The sequence below is a fragment of the Dromaius novaehollandiae genome, chromosome 3 (assembly GCF_036370855.1).
Source record: "Dromaius novaehollandiae isolate bDroNov1 chromosome 3, bDroNov1.hap1, whole genome shotgun sequence".
In the NCBI taxonomy this organism is placed as follows: domain Eukaryota; kingdom Metazoa; phylum Chordata; class Aves; order Casuariiformes; family Dromaiidae; genus Dromaius; species Dromaius novaehollandiae.
The window spans coordinates 28,120,009-28,142,376 of record NC_088100.1 but is presented as its reverse complement, the minus strand read 5'-3'; the positions used below and the strand labels follow the sequence as shown (position 1 = coordinate 28,142,376).

The 22,368-nt window shown below is 40.5% G+C and overlaps 1 protein-coding gene across 15 annotated transcripts in view; it reads left to right on the top strand.

Moving 5' to 3' along the window:
* Positions 1–22,368, top strand: part of LOC112996840 (dystonin) — a 306,620-nt gene that overhangs the window by 82,987 nt on the left and 201,265 nt on the right. For all 15 annotated transcript variants that reach the window (XM_064508599.1, XM_064508595.1, XM_064508610.1 and 12 more), the window contains one exon: positions 12,919–12,980. In XM_064508599.1, the coding sequence (XP_064364669.1) occupies positions 12,919–12,980 (62 nt within the window). The remainder of the gene's footprint in view (positions 1–12,918; positions 12,981–22,368) is intronic.

The window sequence follows — 22,368 nt, the reverse complement described above, 5'->3', positions numbered from 1 at the left end:
AATCATCCTCTTTGTATATTGCTGTCCTGGCATCCTCTTCTTCTGCTGTAATACATCTTCATCTTCAGGATCGCGTGCTACCCTCTCTGCCCTGTTATTTCTCATTCCTTAAATTTCCCTCTTTTCCAGCAGTGCCATTTTCCAACCTGCCTGTGCCCGTTGCTCCTGTGTTGTCTCTGTGCGCTCTTCTTTGTGCATGGCAGCAACTTCCCTGCAGTGACCTCCTCTTCTTCTTGAACCCTTATAATCTCCTTCCTGGTGGCACTTCTCTGCCTGAGCGGCCACGTGGAGCTGCTGGCTCTTCTGGTGCCACCCCAGGGCCAGTGCCGCAGGGCCAAATCCCCAGTGGATCCGTTGCAGCCGTGGGGCTGGATCCGGGATGAGGGGACACCTACGCGGTTAATGAGGTCATGGGTAACCCTCACTCACATCATCCCCAAACCCCACTGAGCCTGCGTTCAATAAGCTCTAGCCCTAGCACAGAACTTGAAAAATGATTTTTTTTATCACTATTGCGGAAGATTCAAGTGGTATTGTATTTCATTAAGCAGTAGGTGCTGCCATGAATACAGGAAGGAAACAGGTTGTTGAATAAAATGTCATTTTAATTGGTCATTTTAAATGTGGAAATTCTGTTTAAGAAAGAGGCTTATCATTATTTCAGGATAATTTTTAGTGTGATGAAATTGGTGCTTTTGTTCCTTTCTCTGAGCTCACGCATCTTAGGCTTAACTTCTTAGAGCATCAGCATAGCCACAGAAATAAATTATGTTGTCCACTTCCTTGGTTAGCATCTGTAGGGGCTTGTTTCACGCAGACCAGGAATTTTGTGGTCATGCAAAGGTTCCTGTGTCAGCTGTCTGGGAAAGTTAAAGGGAGATACAAATTTTCATTTGGACTGTGAATATAGGCAGTAAGCCCACAGTGCTGGTTAAATGGAGAGATCTGGAAGCTGGAGAGATGCTCAGCCAGTTGCACATTTTAGGATCTCTGAAGTCTGGAATAAGAATTTGAGATGAGAAAGATAATTCGATAGTTGGGGCCACCTGTCTCCCTGGGTGCATTTCCCCTCCCCCCCTCCCCTTTACCATGGTGTTAAACACACATGCAGTTTTCAGTTGCTTTCCAGTGCTTTTCCAGGCGCTTGTATAGCCAGATACTGTGTAGAGCAACACTCTGTTTGAAAAGCAGTCACATCTCATGCTTTGAGTTAATAATTTGCATATTTTTCTAGTCACCATCTTTTTGCATGTTTTGTTAAGGCAGTTCAATGAGCTGGTCTCTGTTTGCATGAGTGGAAGAATTGCTTTGCTAATACGTCTTTGAAAAGGGGCCTAAGAGCTTGTAGATATTTCTAGTGAAATACAACATGTATTTGAAACATTCCAAATTGGTGAAAGTGTTTGCTTTGGTTTTGTGTGGTGTTCGAGAAAAGTGAGTGGCCGATGGAATTTCCCAAGCACCGTAGGCATGTTTTTAATGTAAAGTGTGTTCCTCAGGTGAACTCCTCAAAGTGGCTCGATTGCTTTATTTTTTGCATGAGCTGACATTAAATCTTTAGAAGTTTGATAATAGTTGCAGAGTGTATGTGGTCTTTGTCTTCCTCTGACACTGAAAATGTTCCCATGTTTATTTTTACTAATTTCTTTGTTGTGGAGCAGAGGCTTTGATTGCTCGTGACACTGATGGGAGAGCAAAGGGGGAATGTGCTGCTGGAGAGCAAGCCGGGAATCGTATACTGTACGTCTGTGGTGTAAACATCAGCTGAGGAGATTTTTTTTTTTTTTTTTTTTATGTCTAATGATTCTGATTCTAATTATCTTGACACTATACTCAGACCAAATTAACCTCCTTTGCATATAAGTGTATTAGAGGGGTATGGGAAGATGAGAGGGAGAACAAGGCCCAAATTGATTTGGATGTGTTTCTCCAAAGCCAAGATCACAGATTTTTAACCTTACTCTCTCTCTTCAAGCTCCATGATTTTCTTGCCTCTGCTGGTGGGTATATCAGTATACTTTGTGCATTGCATGAAAGCTTCGAAGCATTAGCTTGTCTTGAGGAAATGACAATGTAAAGCCGTGTCGTTTTGAGAGTATCTTGTGCGACATGGAATCATAGCTGTTCCTTCTGCAATTTTTCATGCTCTGTGGCCGTTTGGAGGTGGTATATCCACTGTAAGCATAGGACTTCAAAGGATGGCGATTCATTTTGTGAGGGGAACACCACTATTCTGGGTCTTCTTTTCTTCTCTCAGGACCTTTCCATGAATTTCTTGGAATTTATCCCGCTACTTTTTCTCTAAGGGACAGAGTAAAAAGTGGAGCAGGACTCAATATACGGTAGAGTAAAAGGAAGGAAAAACCATAGAGTCAGTGTAAATCTCCACTGACTTCTGGGAGTTTTTGGAAAAATGATTGTGATCAGATTTTCTTAGCACAATGCTGCTAGTTATTGTGTCCTCAGTTTACACTGGACTGATTAAGAGAGGCACTAGCCTCATTAACCTTTTGCTGCTTGGTTTAGTCGCATCATTCCAGCAGGGATTTCAGTTAAAAAGATTCACTTTAGTGTTTTAAAGTGTATAAACTGCCATCTGGTATTTTACAAACCCATTTTTAATCTGCAGGAAAACTTCCAAATCTCTCACTAAAGAATAAAATCAATCAATCTCTCTCTCTCTCTCTCTCTCTCTCTCTCTCTCTCTCTCTCTTTTTTTTTTTAATTGACTTTAAATTCTGGTTGAATTAAATTCTGAGAAAGTCATACAGCCACAAGTCAAGAGATGCCATGATACACCGTGCAGGATAGCGCAACGTCTGCTGAGATATTCTTCTAAACTACGTACGGGTTTTGCATGTCTTGATGGGAAGATGTGACGTTTTCCCATAGGTGTTCTCTCTCCAGAAGGAAGAAATCAAATAACAATGAAAGCTGAATCAAATTAGAAAACAAGTATTTTATGTCATTTTTTCAGTGGTGTTCACTGCTTTCTCTGGAATTTTGCTTTGTTTTTCACTTTTTGTAATAGAGTCAAAAATCTGTCCCCCTGTAGGGCTTCAAGGAGAGGGCCGCACAGGAGGAAATACATTAGAGCATCACTGAGCTTTAGGAATTTTGTATACAGAATATTGTGCCAATGCAGCAGTTACATCGTAGTGATTTTCCAGTATTGAAAGAACCAGACATGAAGATCTGTAGCACTGTATTGGATAAGATTTTTCTACGTTATTTTAACTAATCCAAATTGGTTAATTACTTAAAAAAAAAAAAAAAAAAAAAAGGCCTAAATGCTGTTTTTTATAAAATTGTGTTCTTGGTAGTCGTTTCATGTCTCAAATCAGTAAGTCTTTGCAACAAGTAAATATACTAATGTGTAATTTTCAAAAGGGTTTTGGCTATCTGAGTCAACCAGTATTTTAATTCTTTTCTCCACACTTTTCTCTGGAAATGTTTTTAAGTTGGAAATTGAATAAAAGCAGGAATATTATTTGGAACAGTAGAGGAAAGTGAAAGATGCTCTGAATTCATTAGTAATGCAAATCTTGAGAGCATGGACTGAAATTGGTTATAAGTTGTATATGAGAAGGAGTGTATGGGCATAGTAAGCAAGGAGAATAGTAAGAATCAAATCAGCTATTGCAGTAAGAGGGTAGAAGGTTACACTGACTTTTATAAAGCACAACAGCCTTACAGGTGACAGTGTACTATCTGATTATTTCCTGTATTTCTCCCATGGTTGGTTTGTGTCTGTTGTTGATCCCTTGCTGTATACTTCAACTGTAAATTTTAGGGGCTGGGGCCCTTATTTGATTTGTGTTTCTGAGCCATTTAGAACATGGGGCATCTTGGTTCATTTGCTGGGACTAGAAGACACTAGAATAATGCTTGTTGAGCTTATTTCGTGTGTCATTGCTGGTTAGAAGCAAGTTAGCTAGTTACAAAGTGCTGCTGGCTTAGATCCTATGAATACGAGGTGATTCCATGGGATTCCTCTGGGTTTGCCTGTATATGTGCACACTCGGTGGCAGCAGTTCTTCCGTGCAGGTGTGGGTGGTGTTAATGTGCATACCCGGAGCTCACATCAGAAGTGTACTTCTTGGTCAACTAGTTACAGGTTTACATAGCGTCTTCTGTGTAGGATTGCAAACCCAGGCAGACGTGCATGGATTTGCTGCAGATGACTGGTCCCCATGCATGTTGGGAGTAGACCAGCTGATTTCTTTATTCTGCTTGGAAAGTAGTGGCAGAATAAGGTCCAGCTGAGAGTTTGATACATGCAATTTCTTTTGGGGCCAAATGGGTGTGCAGTTAGCAAATTTTTGAATATTTTCAGGACACAGAGCATTTATTTGCCGTCGACTGTGGTTTCGTATTCTCCTGTATTTGTAAGGTTGAGGTACGATATATAGCAGGATATCACAAGCCTAATGGTGAGCTGGTCATTTCTATGTTTTAGATTTTGTACATCTTTTTCTATACGTTGACAAATGGGGACCATAGCTCTGTAAAAATCAATGGGAATTTTATGATTGAAGTTTTTGGAGGTCAGAGTTTAGTTCTAATTTCAGAGGGAGGAGCAAAGAGTCTTCTTTTGTTTCTAGCACGCTGGAGTGGTAGCGGAGACCAATACTCCATGTTACGCCTTATGTCTTTGTTTCAGCAAACATCTCTTGATATTAATCCAGATTATGAATGTTGAAGTTCAGGCTGTTGTGCATGATCCAATATATCTGGGAAATAGCTAGTTTGGATGCAGGTAAAAGTTTAGCCGTAACAGCCCAGGTCTCCATGAGCTGAAAACCTTGTCTGGGGCCCAGAGTGCCAATTTGTATAATTGTGTTGCTGCCGTTACCCTAAGGGGCTCGTTTAAGAGTGTGTCAGCAGAAGCTGCTGGGCCATGAGGGACATCCCCAAGCAGAGCAGTAAGCCTGAGCTGCCTGGGCTCCATCGTATCTTCTCTAGAGCTGGCTGAATACATGGGGTTCAGCTGGATCTTCATCGTGCATAGATTCAGGGAAACTGCTTATTTGTGTGCATCTAGGATTGGGACTTCTGTTTAAGAAGCAATACATGAACAGCTAGCTGGAGGGAAGGTGCAGCTGATTTTACGGTTTTATAGTTGCTCTGTAGCTGAGTCCTAATAAGTGCATCAAATCATTTAACAGATTGTTACAGGGATATAAAATCTAAGTGTTGCATTTCATTTACAACTGGGTAGCAATATATCTTCAGACAGAGAGCTCTATTTTGCAAAGCCGTTTACAAGAGCAGATGACACAGCAAATATCACAGTTTGCCTGTGACTAAAGACATACTTTTACAAACTGTTTTGTTTTATTGCAAGTATATTGCTGAAGTATCAAAGCAACTCATTTAAAATTTAGTGGTCTGGCCTATCCAGAAAGATAGGCATTTTAATAAAACAGTTTATGGTGTTATTTAGTCATGGAGGACTGCAGATTTCCAAAGATAAGTATTGTTGTTGTTCCAAATCAAAACACTTAAACTCCTGCAATATGTTAGTTTTCTCTGCACAAATTAATCTGCAGGAGCATGTCACTGCTTTGCTTTTAAGGCTGCGAAGCTGCTAAGGGCAGTCACTGAAGTTCAGTGGGCAAACATGCATTAAATAAAACACGGGTGAAAGGGTGATATCTTTGGATTCTGTCTGCAGCTGTTGCAGTCAAGACAACTTCATTGGGAGTCCCACTTAACTGGACAACTGAATGTAATGCAAAATAAGAGCAGTCAAGTTCTCCAGTTTATTTTCAATCCCTATATTTTCTAGCATGGCATTTCCTTCAACTTTTCTAATATTTGAGCACTTCCAAGTCTGGTGCATTTATGTCTGTCATCAAATTTAGTTCACATTCTACCTAAAAATGACATCACTCCTTTCTTAAAGATCATTTTTTCAAAAAAATTTGTATTTTTTAGCTAAACACATATCCATAAAAATGATTTGTTGAGTAAATTACAATAATATTTTGTCTTGTGAAAAATAAAAATATCCTATTTGAAAACTTTATCAGAGATCCTAAATATTAATTATTTTCATGTCATAAAGGCTGAACCCTAATCACAGGAAGGTCAGTGGGGGCTTTACTGTTAACTTCAGTGAAGTCTGCGTTTGATGTTATTTGGTAATATCTGTACCTCCTGGAACAAGACAGAATGTCTAGTTTATCCTCAGCTGTTGATCCATGTAGTCCACAGTTTAATACAAGTAGAGTGCGATGGGGTATCCGATGTTAGAATAAATAGGCAGAACTTGTATGCTGATTCATCCTTCTGAATTAGACCAACGGTGTATGTGACCTTTTACTCTAGTATGTAAGAGATTTGATTGCTTTTCAGAGGAGAGGAGACTAAACGGAGAGAGATTTAAATTCTTCACAACAAAATTGGAGCAGCCAGAAAATTTGAGAGAAGACCTAAGCTTGAAATTCATGTTTCATTGCTATTCCGATTAACAGTGCAAAGCCCAGGCTAGGAGTAAATCTGAATTACTTCTGTAATGATGTGCATCTATGGTCTGATGAGACATACGAAAAATGAAGCCCTGTAAGCATTAGTGGCGCACTTAATAGGAATATATACAGAGGAGTCACCATCAGAAGAGGCAGTAGGTACCTGGCTACCTTTTCTGGGCAAGTACGGGTCAGCTGATGGCATTCGTGATGGGGCATTTGTGATGGTAGCCATGGACGGTGACACGTATGGGGGCAGCCCCAGAAGTTTGTCCTCCCAGTGTCCTCCTCTGACAGCAGCTGGTAGTGACCATCCTGGGAGGAGGAGGAGCAGGATCTGGAGATGCTTTTCCCACCCTTGGATGATTTGTCCCTGAGGGTACTGAGAGCAGTGATGGGAACCCCGGTGGGTAATGCAAGCTTTTCTAGGTTTTAAACATAAATAATAACTGTTTGGGCTGTGAGCACTTTCCTTAGATTTTTCTGTTTACTGATGGAAATTTTTCTGGCATAACCTAACTTTCCCCCATGTCATTACAAAAGTTTTAGTTTTTAGAGATTTGGGAGTAACATGTTGAGATGGAAAGAAGCACTTTGTGCCTCATCTTTCCCTCTGAAAAGATGCATTTGTATATACGCACTGCTATCCTGATTCGTGCACCTTTATGGATGTGTGGGACCCTTTGCAGGTAATTGAAGCTTCACACCTGGGGGCCACGGGAGGAAGGATTTAAACTTGTCAGAAGAGAGGAAGTGATGGCAAGGAGCAACAAGTGGGAAAGAGAAATGAAGGAATTTTACATGACTGAAATAAGATTTTTTTAAAAGATGCCTTAGGTCTTTATTGTTAATAAGTGACTCTCTATAAGGTTATGCATTTGAAGAGTTTGTGCCTTAACAGCATTCATTTTTGCTTGCATATTGTTTTGTAGTAAGATACATGCTTTGTGTAAGGATCTTTGCCTAGTCTACTAGGCCCTAGTCCCTTGATTTTTGGCATTTCTTCCAAAAGAGTGAACCCCATCATTTTGCCTGCCCTGAGTTCTGGTATCCAAATTTCATTATCTAGACTCTTTATTTATTTATTTATTTATTTATTTTTATATTCCTTCTCCTTACATGCAGGCCATCTCTCTCCCTTGCTCCTTGTCCTTACAGTCTTTCTTCCCCTGTATTATCTGAACTCCATACCTTACCAGTCTGTCTCCAGACACCCTCTTATTTTCTATTTGGCTGACAAGGCCTCCATTCAGTCTTTCTAAAAAAAGAAGTAATGCGATGCTGTCTCCAGGGTGAGCTACTGCAAACAGCTAGTGCTGTTCCTCAGGCTGTCCTGATACGCGAGCACCAACAGGGATGCGAACGAGGAACGTTTTGAGCTCTGACTCCATAAATTCAAGGGGAAGCTGATCAAATAATAAATGGCAAATGTAGTAACATATGAAATAATATTTTTAAGCTTGACAGGCATCTCCTACTCTTCAAGAACAGCTGATTTAAGAATGTTAACATTATATATGAAAACATATGAAGTAGTCCTTTGAAATATCAAATGTAAAGCACTATCTGTAGCAAAATACACTCTGTTAGAGGAAGAAGACATCTAATAAAAGGCTGAGTTGTCAAGTGAGCCAATTACTCCACCCTAAACCCTGCGATATCCTAAGTCATGAGAGAGAATGAATAAATTGGTATAGACCTTGGAAGGCACGTGGAAAGTTAAGTTTGAATTTGCAGAAGCAGAGAGGAAGGTCTCCTAGGGGAGCACTGCCTGGGGAATTGGATTTTTCCTCCAGTATTTCCACAGTATTGTTATGTCATTCTGGGTGAGTGTCATAAAACAGATGTTTTCCCAAGAGGTCATGCATCAATTGTGCTCTATTTTCTGAGCATCTCTGCTTGAGATGCCAAGGTCTCATTTGCAGAAGTGTTGAACACTCAGGCCTACAACAGAACCTGATGAGACCAACTAACCTTTGAACATAAGACTTCTCTGAAAATCTGGATTTTCAGTGTCTCAGCACCTAGTTGTTAATATAATTCTTTTTCTCTACTTTCTGCACAGAATGGGAATAACAACACTCTCCTCTTGTAGGAGTTTTGAGCAGGAAATTATTCTGTAGTATGTGCTCACTCACTGTAGTTAGCGATACCAGAGGACAACCTATAATAAAATGATTTTTTTCTTCAAAGCAGAGTTTGGAAGGTGCACAATGGATAGGTTTGGTGCTCCATGTTCAACAACCACCTCAAATATGTTATTGAATAAGTGTTCATCAACTGAGTAGCATCCCTTCTATGCACCAGACAATGGAGAGTCTTAGGAAAAAGTAATAAATGATCATTTAATTAAATATCATAGTGTGTATTCCCAAGACAGTTGTATTAAGATTTCAAAGCAAGTTTTAATTGCAGTTTTAACTCCACTTCAGAATGCGTCATTTTACAACCTTAATAATGTTCTTTTAATGTAGCTTTTTGAGTTTAATGTAAATCAATGTTGTAAATAGAAGCAATACGTGCAGAAGAATTAGTGAATTTATGCATATGAATTATGAATTTATTACAGAATAATGGATATCAGGGCTTTTGTAAACACCTGCATGAATGCAGAAAAACCAGTCATCTAGCTGACCGTTCTTGGAGGTAAGCAAGTATCAGAAGAGTAGCAAACTTAACTTAGCAGTGCAGGAACATGCCAGGAAATGGATATATTTTGCAAGTCTGCCACTAGTGGAGGAACTCCCAATTTTAATCTTTTCACCATTAGAATGAAGAAAGAATTACAAGAATGTGCAGCCTTTCTAGAAAATTAAGGCATTTGTTCTCTTGTACAAATCTTGCACTTTTGCCTTTCCTTATGTCAGTCTTGAAACATAAGTGCACTTTTCTGCTCTTTCAAGCCGATGGCCCGCAAGGCAGTGGCGATTTAAAGTTGCATTTAGTGGCATGGAGGACTTCCCAGCAGCTGTTCCCAGGACAACCTCCCAAGGAGAGGTGCTGGTGGTGTCTCAGCAGGGAAAGTGTCTTCCTGAGAAATCGTTCTCTTTTGCCCACACTGCAGTCCAGACAAGCCATAAAGACTCATGGAAGGGGCCATCTGAGGTAGAAAGATCTGGCCTCTGAATTTGTAGTTTGGATTTTGTGAGTGGCAGGAACACACAGTGGGATACCTTAGTTGTGACCACTGCTTTTTAAATACAAATTTTCTAGTTTAGGTACATGGCACTTTGCCCTGATGTTGTAGTGTAGATTCATAAAGTGGGTTTTGAATCTGTTAAGATGATAGATATAGACTATAGACATTTTCCTGAGGCACTTTTCAGGTATATAAAGCATAAGAGACCTTTAATTGGTCTGATATATCAGAATGTAGCTGCAATAGCAGGTGAAGGTGCAGAGGCTCAAGTTGATTATTTAACCATTGTGGGTTTATTGTTATGAGCTACGGTTCAGATGATCCAAGGAGATATATTTTCTTTCTGCGACTGCTGCCTCACCTGTATCCCTACTCTGTCTTGGCACTGCTATTACTTTTCTCTTGATGACGTTCTTACCTTCCTAGATGCTGCTCATATAAGCAAGAAAATAGACTTCCTTGCTTGAAAAGCTCAATATTTGTACTCAGATATGAATTGATGCACTTAAAGTGGAAAACAGACAGACATATACACTTAATTTAATGCTTATTGTGAGTTAAATCCAGCAGGTTTGTTTTTTGCTTGCTGTAACAGCAGACAGACTGTTCGCTCATGGTTTTTTTTTTTTTTTAAAAAAAGGGGGAGTTGCTACTTTCTGTCAGCCAGGAGAAGCTCTAGGCACTACTTTGCCTTCCTTTTCCTGAAAAGAAAAGAAACTCTGAAGTTTTGAAGTGAGGAATGAGAGAGTTTATTAAAGAGGAGCAGGGCTGGAGCCCCGGCTGGTGGAACGAATGTGCTGTATGGGTCAGCAACGCGGGGCTGCCGCACGCCGTGCGCTGCCGGCTCGTAGCAGAGCGCTCGCTTTGCCCTGGGAGCTTACGAGAGCTGCGCTGGATGGAGGGCAGGCTCGCGCGGGGAGAAGCCTCTCGCGAAATGGGAAGTGCAAACTGCACTGGGTTTCACTCCTTTGTTTCGTATTTCTATCGCAGAGATTAAGTTGCCGTAATCTCTAGTTATTTTGTATGGTATTTTTGATTTGGTATGTTGCTTTGAAGTTGAGCATGCTAAATACTGTTGCACTGCACTTTGATTCTAATGTTCATATTCTTTTCTTGGAGGAGCTTGGTTTTGATTAAAAACACAATTTGTTTTTTTATCCTTGTGTTTTTCACAACATGGCAGGTGACAGTTTTCTTCCTTGTTACACTTTTGTGTTTGCCATAGGTATAAATTTTTCTATGAGTGTATGTGTAGTGTGTGTGTGTATATGTGTGTGTGTGTGTATATATATATATGGAATATGGGTAGTGAACATCACTCTTTACTTATGTTAGCATTTTAGTTGAAATTGATAGTCACTACATATTCTAACAAGATAAAAGGAAGTGGATTTTTTTTTAACTTTTTTTTATACTGTTGTCACAGTAACATTTCCCCAAATGTAAACTTTTGTGGCAGTTAGTCAAAACTAGCTGAGGTCACCTAAAAAAAAAAAAAAAAAAAAAAAAAAGATTATACACTTGTGAGCTGGAATATTAAATCCTGGGATTTGGAAAGCCTTTTAAACAGCTATCCATAATGGAACAGTTATAAGTGAAAGTATTTCTGAATTTCTTTTGCTTTTGACTTACTGAGATTTTCTGTTCTCTACATCTGTTAAACCAGAGCTTCTTGCTTATTATGGTAAATTACATTGGAAATGCTGTATTGCTAAATGAAGGTTATTTAAAAAAACTTTATAAACTCTTGTGTGGCCTGGAGATGCTGTCCAAGGAACAGTCACGGTTCTGCACAAAGCTGAATGTACATGAACAGAACAAATACTAACTGTACAACTCATTGCCACAGTGAATTGTGGATGCCAAAATTAAGATGTGTTAAAAGGGTCAAAAAACTAGAAGACAAAAATCTACTTGAGACTCTTAAACACAAAGATGCATATATGTGTGTATGAAGTCTGTAAGCCACAGACTGGAAATACAAAGGAAAGCATCGCGTGCTTTTGCTGGTCTTACGTTCTTTCCCAAAGCATTAATTTCTCACCGTGGTCAGAAACACTGTGCAGTGCTCTGTTTGGCCCAGGATGGATTATCTTGTGATCTCATGTCATTTTGAAGGACCTCAGTATCACCGCAGAGACTTGAAAGTCCACAAATACGGACCTTCTGTGAAATTTTGGGGGTATTTTTGTTTGTTTGTTTGTTTGGGTTTTTTTTGGCTAATACTTCTACCTTTGACCAATCTGAAAATTGGCTCTGATTCAATCTTCTAGTGATAGTGGTAGCTGAAGAAGAGATCTTGTTTTGCTACCTGAGCTCACTGCTAATTCCTAGCCACGCTACAAATAGCCCAAGTCAATGAAACAGCTGCAGTTGTGTTGTGCAGGGTCTTAAGGGATCTTGCTATTTTAGTCTTGCACAGATGGTACCTGTCCTAATGCACCGTGGCTCCTGCCTCTGGGGAGCGCCGGGGCTGGACTGGGGCCGAGGCATCTGCTCTGGAGCAGTTGTGCTGAATGTTAGCTGCCTAATGACCCTGGATAGGTTTGCTGAGATGATTTAACTCCTGGGCTGGAGTCATAGTTATTGTTTCTTTAACATGGCTCTAAAATGCTTATATATACTTTCCACCTGTAAGTGGGGTGCTTTTGGGGCTATTGTTCGTATTGGTTCTTCTCAATATTTTGTGGTAAATCATTCGCACTACCTATTGCACCAAAGAGAGTTGTTGGCAATAGCTGGGCCCCACACCTGGGTTAGTGAACATCCCTATTTTACTGAAGATTAAAGATAAGAGGGTGCTTTCTCTGAATAAAGCTGTAGCTCAGGCTTGCATATTGGAACGAGAGTGATACTGTAGTCAAGAAGCCTAGTGATCAAAAGGCAGGCTTTCATATAAAGATTTTTCTGCTGGTAAATGCTTTAATAATTAATTAGATTTTAGAGGCTGGAAGTAGTATTTATAGCTCCTACAAAGTTCACCTTGATCTTTTTAGTAGATCTTAGGGAATGGTTGACTTTTTTGTAAGTTATCTTTCTGTTAATATTGCTGCTCTTCTAATAGCATGGCTCTAGCTTTTACAGCAGAGGAGCTCATTTGGAAGTTCGAGAAACTTTTGCGTGACATGCTGTGATGTACTGCAAAAACATTGCCACATTATTATTTTAATTAGACATTTCAGAACTTTCACATGTTGTTCTGTTTTTTTAACATTGCTAGACTGCTAATTTTATAAAGCTGTCTATAAAAATCTTCTGTGTTTATACCGCTGTTGAAAACTCTTCTTTTCACCTTTTTTCCTCTAGATGAACGGGACAAAGTACAAAAGAAGACCTTCACAAAATGGATAAATCAGCATCTCATGAAGGTCAGTTGATATTTCTGTGATGTCTGGATGACTGATTATTACAGCAGTGATTGTGTGTTTTACTAAATGTTTGATTTCAGAATGTAGTAGCATTGTATGTAGTAAGGAACTCAAACTGGGAAGATCTTAAATTGCAAGGTTTATGGATGTACTTTGTCTTTGAGGAGTCATGGGGGAGCTGAAATACTGCTGTCTGAAATTTCAAAGTGATCTATTTGAATGCTTGCATTTGAAATGAAAGTGAGTCAAAATTTAAGGGACATTAGTTCTTTCTACAAAGCTTGACTCTTTTATAGCCTTAGACTGTCATGGCTGTAGCAACACTGCTAAGGCAAATTAAAAAATACATATATTTTAAGTACCATATTAATTTGAGGATGGGGGAATAACCTTGAGAAGGATGCAACTAGGTCATCCAGTGGCATCAGTATGCTGCTCATGAATTAGAAATAGAGGCTTTCTGCAGATGAAAATCATTTCTCAACATCTTTGTTTTGAATAACAGTGAACTTTGCCTCAGGGACACAACACATCATTTTAACAACATGTACAGCTTTTAGTCAACAGAGGACTAAAGGCTATGAGTTCACCTTCACTGCATGGCCCTTCAGTTCTAAATTTAATCTGCTGTTTCAGTGCCAACTGTCTAGCCCAGACATCTCTCTGGAGAAACAGATTGTATAATTACTTAACATAACTTGCTTTGATTTTTTTCAGAAGTTAATTTCATGCAGAAGTCACATTAAATAAAAATGTATCTGCAAACTATCAGGGTTGAGATTTAATTAATGAGTGTAGTGTTCAAACACTGTTGGAAAGATTTGCATCTGTTCACATTTAAAGCAAAATACAATTGGGGGGAGATTAAATGATTTGCTCTCTGCTTCTTTGCTGCACTGTGGGGGCTCCTAGAATATTTAGAAGATGCAGAATTCTAGTTTTGTATCTTCTAAAAATTCTAAATCAGGCTACCTTGCGCAGAGGGAGTGACTTCAGGAAGCCAGCAAGGCCCAGGTGATGCTCGGTGAAATCGGTCACAGTTTTGTAGAAGGCATTCATGGCCTAGGAGGAGGCCTCTCTTCCAGCATGGTCTCGCGGTCCTTCCTGTGATGATGGATCTGCTGGGAGCATCCTGACATTGGCCTCTGTGCTGCAGCTGCGTGCAGCTTTCTGTGAGCGGGGTGGGTTCAGAGTCACAAAATGACACTTATGGTCATGCTAAGAGGTTTTCCTTTGCGGATCTGCGGGACCCAAAGGAGGCATGCTGTGTAAAACAGCTGCTCCGAGCACCCTGTCTAGTTGGACACCTCCTCACCTTCATCGTGGAATACCCAGATGACCACGTGTCCTTGCAGAGGGTTTGTAGCTTTAGTGAGGAAAGGCTGTAGACTGCAGACCTGTTGCTTCTCTTTGTTCTCCGGATTTTACTTCATATTTACAGTGTAAGAAATTTATCCATTGTCCAGTAATTCAAGCAAATTAGATTAACAAAAAACAAACGACATACAAGACGACTGCCAGTACTCCGGCAGCAAAATACAATCTCCAGATTAACCATCATGCGTTTCCCCTTATGATGTAAGGTAATCGTTACTGTGTTTGCAGAGGCCCCTAATGTGTTTCCATATTGTAGATACATTCGATAGGCTTTTCTGCTTCAAACAGAAAATGAAAACTACATCTCGCTGAAGCTTTTTGGAGAGCAGTCCTTTAATACAAACTATGCCTGTGTTTACAGAAAAGCAGTGTCCTGAAAATTGTATTTATGTACACCATTATTTTACATGATTTTAAAACATGCAGAATCATTGTTGCCATACACTCAGCTTTCTGGGAGCAGCTTAAAGAAGATTTAGGCCCTAAACCTGTAAGGAAATAGGGGTGAGCAGTTCAGTCTAAACCCCTTCGACTTGCTTGCCGAGGTCAGTGGCCTTAGGCCTTCATCTCCAAATCGTTCTCCGTGTGAGTGTACATATGTGCGCTGCTGGCCTTGATTTACATCTCAGATTGCTCACTTTACAATTCAAGTAGACGATTGTTAATTTGCAGAAATATAATTTGACTGTATATCTTCCATTAACTTGAAATTTTAGTAGCAGCTCAACTTTGTTTTTGCAAATATTCAGCTTGAAAGCAGTTGGTGATACAATCGTCAACTTTCTGTTCTTATGGCATTATATCTAAGACAGTGACTTTCATGGAAGTTAAAATTAAAGCAATCTGTAAAACACTGTCTCTTAAGATACAAGACACAAGGGCATATTTAGAAAATACTATACAATGGAGTGAATGCAGAAAAAATTAGCACCATAAATGGGTGAATTTCTTAGAGTTGCTTGAATTGTCATGGTCTATGCATTAAAGTTGAATCTGACCCATAGTTTTCAGCTTCATTACCTTGGATTTGATACAAAATACATGCAACTCCATATATACCTGCTGACTGCCATAGCTTGTTGCAGACGATAAGGTAGAAAACAGCTTCTTTCAGGCATCTCAATAGCTATGTTTGAGCTAACTATCTAGACTCTTTTTATAGTTGGTGAAGTGAACAAGCCTTCTAGATGTCTTAGACCTCTATCATAGAGGGAGATGAAGTGTGTCCTGGAAGCACTTTCTCTCTGCCAACTAAGAAGGAAGCGTGTGTGCTTTATCTCTCGCTGTGCCATGGCCCACCTGGACCTGGAAGGGATGAACGTGGCCGTGGAAAGCACGAGACTATGCATGTGGGGGAACCTCAGCTATGGCCATGGGAAGGGATTGTGATTTGCTTTATTTATTTATTTATTTTGTGTGTGTGTGTGTTCTTTACCTTCTTTTTTGCCTTCTTCTTTTCTCTTTCCCCTTTTTCATTTTTCTCCATTTTCTTCTTCCTCTACTTCTGTCTTTTTTTCCCTCCCCTACTTCTCTCTCTTTTTCGTCCTCCCCTACTGCTCTCTCTTTTTCTTTTTTTTTTCCCCTCCCCTACTTCTCCCTCCTTGTTTATTCTGCTCCTTGACCATTTTAATTAATCTCTTGTTCTCTTGCAACATAATGGCCTCAGGAAAGTACTGGACTTTTATCCCTTTATAGTAGTATATTCAAAAGAGCTTTTTCTAGGTCAGCAACAGCATGATGCTTTTACGGGCTAACATCCCTCATTGGGGGATGGCGGGGAAGTCTGCTGTCATTCTTTTAGTTAAATTCTGTATATGTGGGATTCACTGAGTAACCACAAATAACAACACGGGTGAGAAATAGTTACCCTTCTGCCCTCTGTTGCCCGTCTTTCTTTGTGTTGGATTCAAAGCATGCAAGTGTATGCTAAACTTTAGTGTATAAGATTAATCCCTTGTCAGTTCAACTGACTAGCTGAGCATGTATTTGTGTGCTTTGCTGCAGCAGAAGCATAGTCATTGCAAAAATATTTCCTGTAAACAATCTTGAGCTAGGAAGCTTTATATAGAGATACATACCATAATTATGTTATTTGGAAAATTCAGTTGTTCAAACTACATTCGTATTCCACGGTTCAAGGCTAAATGGATTGTCACTACAGCTTTTAAGTGCTGAAGTTCCTTCATTTTGAATGTATAGCTCTCAGGGCTGATTACTGTATTGCGCTTGCTAAGGCTTCTGTTTAATGTCTGATGGTGGAGCTCTAGTTCAAACGTTATCTTTTGCTGGATGTTGACATATGGCTGGGAGAGGCGAGATAGTGGCCGTCGCCTTGGCGGTGCTGCAGAATGTGCTCCCAGAGCGACGGTCTCATTCCCGGCGTGGTGGGGCACCGGGTAAGGAGCTCCTCTCGCAGCTTCTCAAAACATGTGTCTGCTTGTAGCAGGTATTCAGCTTTGCTGCTGTCAAAATGGAACGTTAAATACTAGTACTTCTGCAGCAGGAGGTAATGCCTGACCCAAGAAAAGCAGGTACATCTGTGGAAGTAGAGGTTTTCATTCTGCTGTACCATTCACGTGGTCTTAAAGAACCTGAAATGAAATCCTTCTTGCCCGATCGCCCACAAGTTCTTCTTTAAATTCGTTTGAAATGCGGACCCTGATACCTACAGACAGAATGAGAAGTGTGGGATATGGGTAGGAAGAGGAAGAAACAGAGAAGGTAATGATGGAAAAAGAGTAAAAGCAGACAAATTCTTCTTTCTCCTTCACTTCCTTTCTCAAACCAGTTTAAAAATATTTTTTAGCACCAAAGCTTAGTCTTGACAGATTAAAGAGGGTATTTTGAGGTACTGAAGGTTTCCTTATCGGAAATTACGGTGTATATAAACTGGGGTTGAAGGCAAGGTAACAAGAGACTGGCTAGATCAATGCTCTAAAAGCAAATAGAAATACATAATGCCTGGACACACAAATAGCTTCTCTCCAAGGGAAAGCCTTTTTTTCACATTTCACGGAAGGAAAGGTTGTGTGTGTCTGCTAACAGACCTTCAGGCAGCAATGCTTGCTGCCATTCGCCTTGACCACCAGGGTCTCAGGAGGACCGTGCTCGGCTTGGGAGAGAGGGGCAGCAGCATCCCTGCACAACGAATAGCAGCTCCAAAAGTCCCTAGTAAAGGTCTTTGGGGCAAGAAGGCTTTATAAATAGCTGGACAAAATGCTTGTAAAACTAGTCTGTGGTTGTTTTCCATAGAAACTCTGTGTTCAAAATCGTGTACTGTACTATAGGGATATAGTGCTAGTGTGTTAGACAAAACTGCTTTTTGTCCTGCAAAGACCAAATGAATCATTCAGAACAGAAGCCTGAAGTTATTGATTCATGTGAGTCCTTCAGACAGGACATGACTTGCAAATGGCCACTTGGATCAATGGCTTTGTTAAATGTTCAGGTATGTGTTTACTGGCAGAGGAACCATTTTGATACACTGCAGTCATTCCCATGTTGAAAGTTTGCACTTTATTGACACCCGTGGTTATCATTAAAACAGTACTCCCCACTATCTTCTTTTTAGCTATTCAGTTAATCTGTTATTTAAAATTCCCCATCTCTTCTTTTAGAAATGAATGCTTTTTAGCTCTACATTTAAATATGTTTTAAGGGGTGAAGCACTTGGTATTAGTCGAATGATAGTGACTTTCCAAAAAAAAAAAAAAAAGTCTCAACTTACATCCTTTGTGCATGTTTTGACGACTTCTGTGTTGAAGGAGAATACTATGAAGAACACTTGCTACGCAAGTACATCTAAATAAATTCCTCGTAGTTAATTCTGACAGCTGCTGTAAACTGTGCTGGCAACAAATCCCTTAAAATTCTACCTTGAACATGGCAAGCAGCTTGCTGTGCTTGCTGCTTTAGTCACTGGGTATAGCTGAGGTATCTCCTCCTCCTCCTATTTTATTTTTTAATTTATCGGCAGGACCTATTGACTTTTTTGTAGACAGAAGGAAGTTTCAGCTTTTCTCCTGAAAATTTTTGTGTGTGTGCTTAGGACTATTTTTAAAGATCTTGCCTAAGTAGAAATGTTTTTTCTTTGAACCATCTTCCTTCAGCAAAATATAAAAAATTAACTCTTGGAGAAAGAACCTGCTGTTAAAGGTGTAAAGGAATATTTGGTTTTGATATTATCCCTGGAAATATGCATGGTTATAATTTATTCATCCCACATTTTGTATACAAATTTTTCAAAAAATCTACCATTTCCAATTGGCTTAGTGTAATCTCTTTTGCTTGCAAAGCAGAACAGCAAGCAAACTCAGGATCTTAATGGTGTTTAATAGAAGTTTAGAAGTGGGGAGGCTGGAAACCGGGGGACTGCGATAAAAAGTACTAGCAGGATGCCGGAAGTAAAAGCTGATAGAAGAGGAGGAAATTATACAAAGTTAAAGAGGCTAATGATAACTGACATCACAAAATCACTCTGCAAATAAATAAATAAATAAATACAAGTCAATAAAAACTGTGCCACAGATTTCAAGTTTATTTGATCTGCTTTAATGCATGCAGAATTCATGACTAATTGGGAGCAGAAAATAGAATAATCGAAAACAGTAAATTAAATATACATGAAATATGTGATAGTTTAAGTGCATTGATATTTATATGGCATGCAACACATTTGGACCAGTTGAGTGTATGGTTCTATGATCCTTTTTACTGTCATTTTCTTTAATTGTTTTATACAGGTGTGCAGACATGAAAGAATAAGAAGTATAAGTCTACCATGAGATTATTGTATGATGAAATAGAACTGTTAGCGCTAATAGCCTTCCCATATCAGACTAATATATTAATTTATTAATTCATTCTCTTTTTGCGGGTTTATTGTTTGCAATTAGCTCTCAGCATAGATTTTATTTAATATTTCATTATTTAATCCTTAGAGATTGTAACAGAGAAAATTGTACCATTTGCAATTACGTGTTGGCTTTTTAATTGATTGTTAAATTATTCATGGAGTTATATTCTATCTGTATACTTTTGATGTGTCCACATTTAATAGTCATTTATATGTCAGGTTAGAAATACTCTGTCGTGATCCTGCTCCCGCTGAGGCTGGTGTGAGCTGCACCGTTGACTCCAGCAGGAGTAGTATTTGTACCAGTATGTCAACCCCAAATAGTAAAGCCACCTCAAACATTTGGTCATAAGCCTTACAAAAATACTTCATTCTACAACAATATTTCCTATACTTTGGAAACCCAGTCTTGCCCTGAGGTAGAGTATGCAGGTGTGTGACTGCATGGGGACTGAAGGTCAGAGAAAACAGGTTTTCCTGCAAAGAAGCATGCATTGTCTATTAAAGGTGTTTGTGGTGCTTTGAACAGGTTTATTTAAAGGTAATAACATATTATTTAAAACTCTCAACTATCTAGTGAAATAAAGCATCTTGACTTCAATCACAACAATGTTACGTCTGCCAACCTTAGATTTTTACCTGCTTTGGACTTACTAGAATAAATCAGTTGTTTATGACTGCTTTAGGCAGGTGCAGAGTGACCATGTGGGTGGTCGCTCTGCACTGTACTGCCGTGTTAGCTCCTGAGTTAGAGTATCCAGGTAGCTTTATGCTGCGTAAACCAGGCTTATTGGCTGGGTTTGATACAATGTTATTTACATTTTAATATTTTAAACAGCTCGTTCCTGATCAGGTAGATTTGATGCCACACAATCCAGGGCTGGAAAGGAAAGGCCAAATCATTTGAAAGCAGGGAAAGGTGAAGGAAATTGGTTGCGGTGTATGACAGAAACATTGGGGAGCATCTCAGACTAAAGATAAAACAGGAGAGAAGGTGGTCTCGGTTGTGTGGTTTCTGCTGTAGACCACTGAAGTGGAACAAGGTGGTTGATGACACATTTGTCGTCACCAGCTGGCATTCAAAGGACAGGACTCTGGTGGAGGGGAGGTCCTTTATCCTCATGACTGACAAGAAAAGTAAATGTTGGGGTCAGCCTCTAAACTGGTCATCTAGATGCCCTTTGTATAGTCCATGAGAAAAAGCTTTTCTAAAAGTAGGTGTGCAAAACAGGTCCGGGCATACTTTATGCCCTTTTCCCTGCCTGTTGAAGGGGTAAGCGTGGCTAGCTAAGGTGTGGACATCTGCCCTGTGAGGTGAGTCCCATCCAGAGAGACCTTCAAGCTCCCAGAACGTGCTGGAAATAACATGTTTCGTCGGGTTAAGAGAGGTGCTGGCAAAGCTGCTAGTTTTGGTCTTGACTAATCGGGAGGAACTGCCTCAAAATCTAGAAGGGGGAGGTACCTCGATCGCAAAATCGCAGACTCACTTTTCAAAGCAAAGAGAGAAGTTAGTGCAGACAGAAAGGACAGCAAACATGAGCAGCAGCAGTCTGCTGAATTGCTTGTTGAAGCAGCAAAATTCAGTAAACTCAGGAAACCCATAGGCAGGGTCTTGTGGGGATGTAATCCAGGAGCAAAGGGGACGCGGGAGACCTGGCAGTCCCTGAAAGTGCCTGTGCTGAAGGCACAATGGCAGGCTGCAGACGGGGAGGGCAGATAGCAGGCACAGGGTAGGATGTATTGCTGCTTTTAAGAGCTGTGACAAATCAAAAGGAGCCGTGCAGAAAGTGGAAATAAGGGCAACGTGACTAAGGAGTAGTAAAGCAAAGCATCATGGGATAAACTCAGAGAAACAAAGGTCCAAAATGAGTTATAATAGCGTGACGTAAAAGTCAACACGAGAATGATCCTATAATTATGTCAGAATAAGAAGAAAGGAGAAATGTAGATGCATTACTGGGGGGGGGGAGGACATGGTCAGGAGTGTTGAACTCAGTATGGGAGACTGGTTTAAAGGTGACTTCTGATTTTATAAAATGGAATAGCTTTTGCTGTTTGGGGAAGTTAACAACCTTGAATCAGGTCAAACAGCTAGAAGATTACTCCTGAGCATGAAGTGAAGAACAATTTATTTCCTCTGTAACTACGATAAACGCTCACTGTGGAACAGACTAGCAGACTGGTGGGTGAAGTAAAACAGTGCAACTGAGTTTGAGGCCACTGGACTAAAACTGGCTTGGCCATACTTTGCTTGCAAGCATCTCAGCCCCGGGAGGGGCTGGAGCAAGGTCTGCCCGTGGTGCCGCCTCGCGGGGCCGGGTGCTGACTCCTGTCCCGCAGGCGCCGTGCGCGCCCTCGGCCCGGGACAACAGCACCATCTGCAGCCGCCGCCTGGGCCGCTGCGCCTGGCCTCCACGCCTGCAGCCGCAGCGGTGGTACGCTGCTGCCGTGACGCTTTCGTTTGCTTGTTTTTGAAAGAACAGGACTGGCTTCTTGTAGGATTCAGTGCAGAGCAAAGATACAAAGAGGATACGTATTTGGAGCTTGTTTTTCCTCCCAAGAATTCTATAAAATAAATTTTGGCATTAAAGTGAGGAGATTAAGGAGCATAAGACGGGGAGAGGACATATGTGCGTAAGAGCTCCTGCTCCCTGCCCTGTTTGGGTGCTGTCAGCGTGGCTGGGGAGCACGGCAAGGGGCTGCGCTGCGCTGAGCAGGCGAGCGGGGTGGGAAGCGCCTGGGTGGGATGGCGCCGCAGCTGCGTCACCTGGGGGAGCCCCGCGGGTCTGGAGGGCAAAAGGAGTAGCAGCAAAGACATTTGGGGGAGCAGCCTGGTTTGGCAAATCAGTCACGTGGGAGAATTTTGGCAAATCTGATGCTCCGACAATTACAGGCTGCGTTCAAGGCAGGGATCTTGTGGTAACCTGTTAAGCACTTCTGGAAAGATTCACGTACATCATGCTCTGTGTCTTGGCATAGTAAACGTTTGTTTTTGTATAAAAGTAAAAGGAAACTCTTTGTATGTGAGATTTCCCATTCTTTTTTTATGGTATAGGTTTGTTTGTTTATTTAGGCTTGCACCTTTTCAAGGGTGAATGGACAGATAGGAATTTTTAAACCTTGCATAAAACCGTTTCCTCATTCTGTATTATTTGT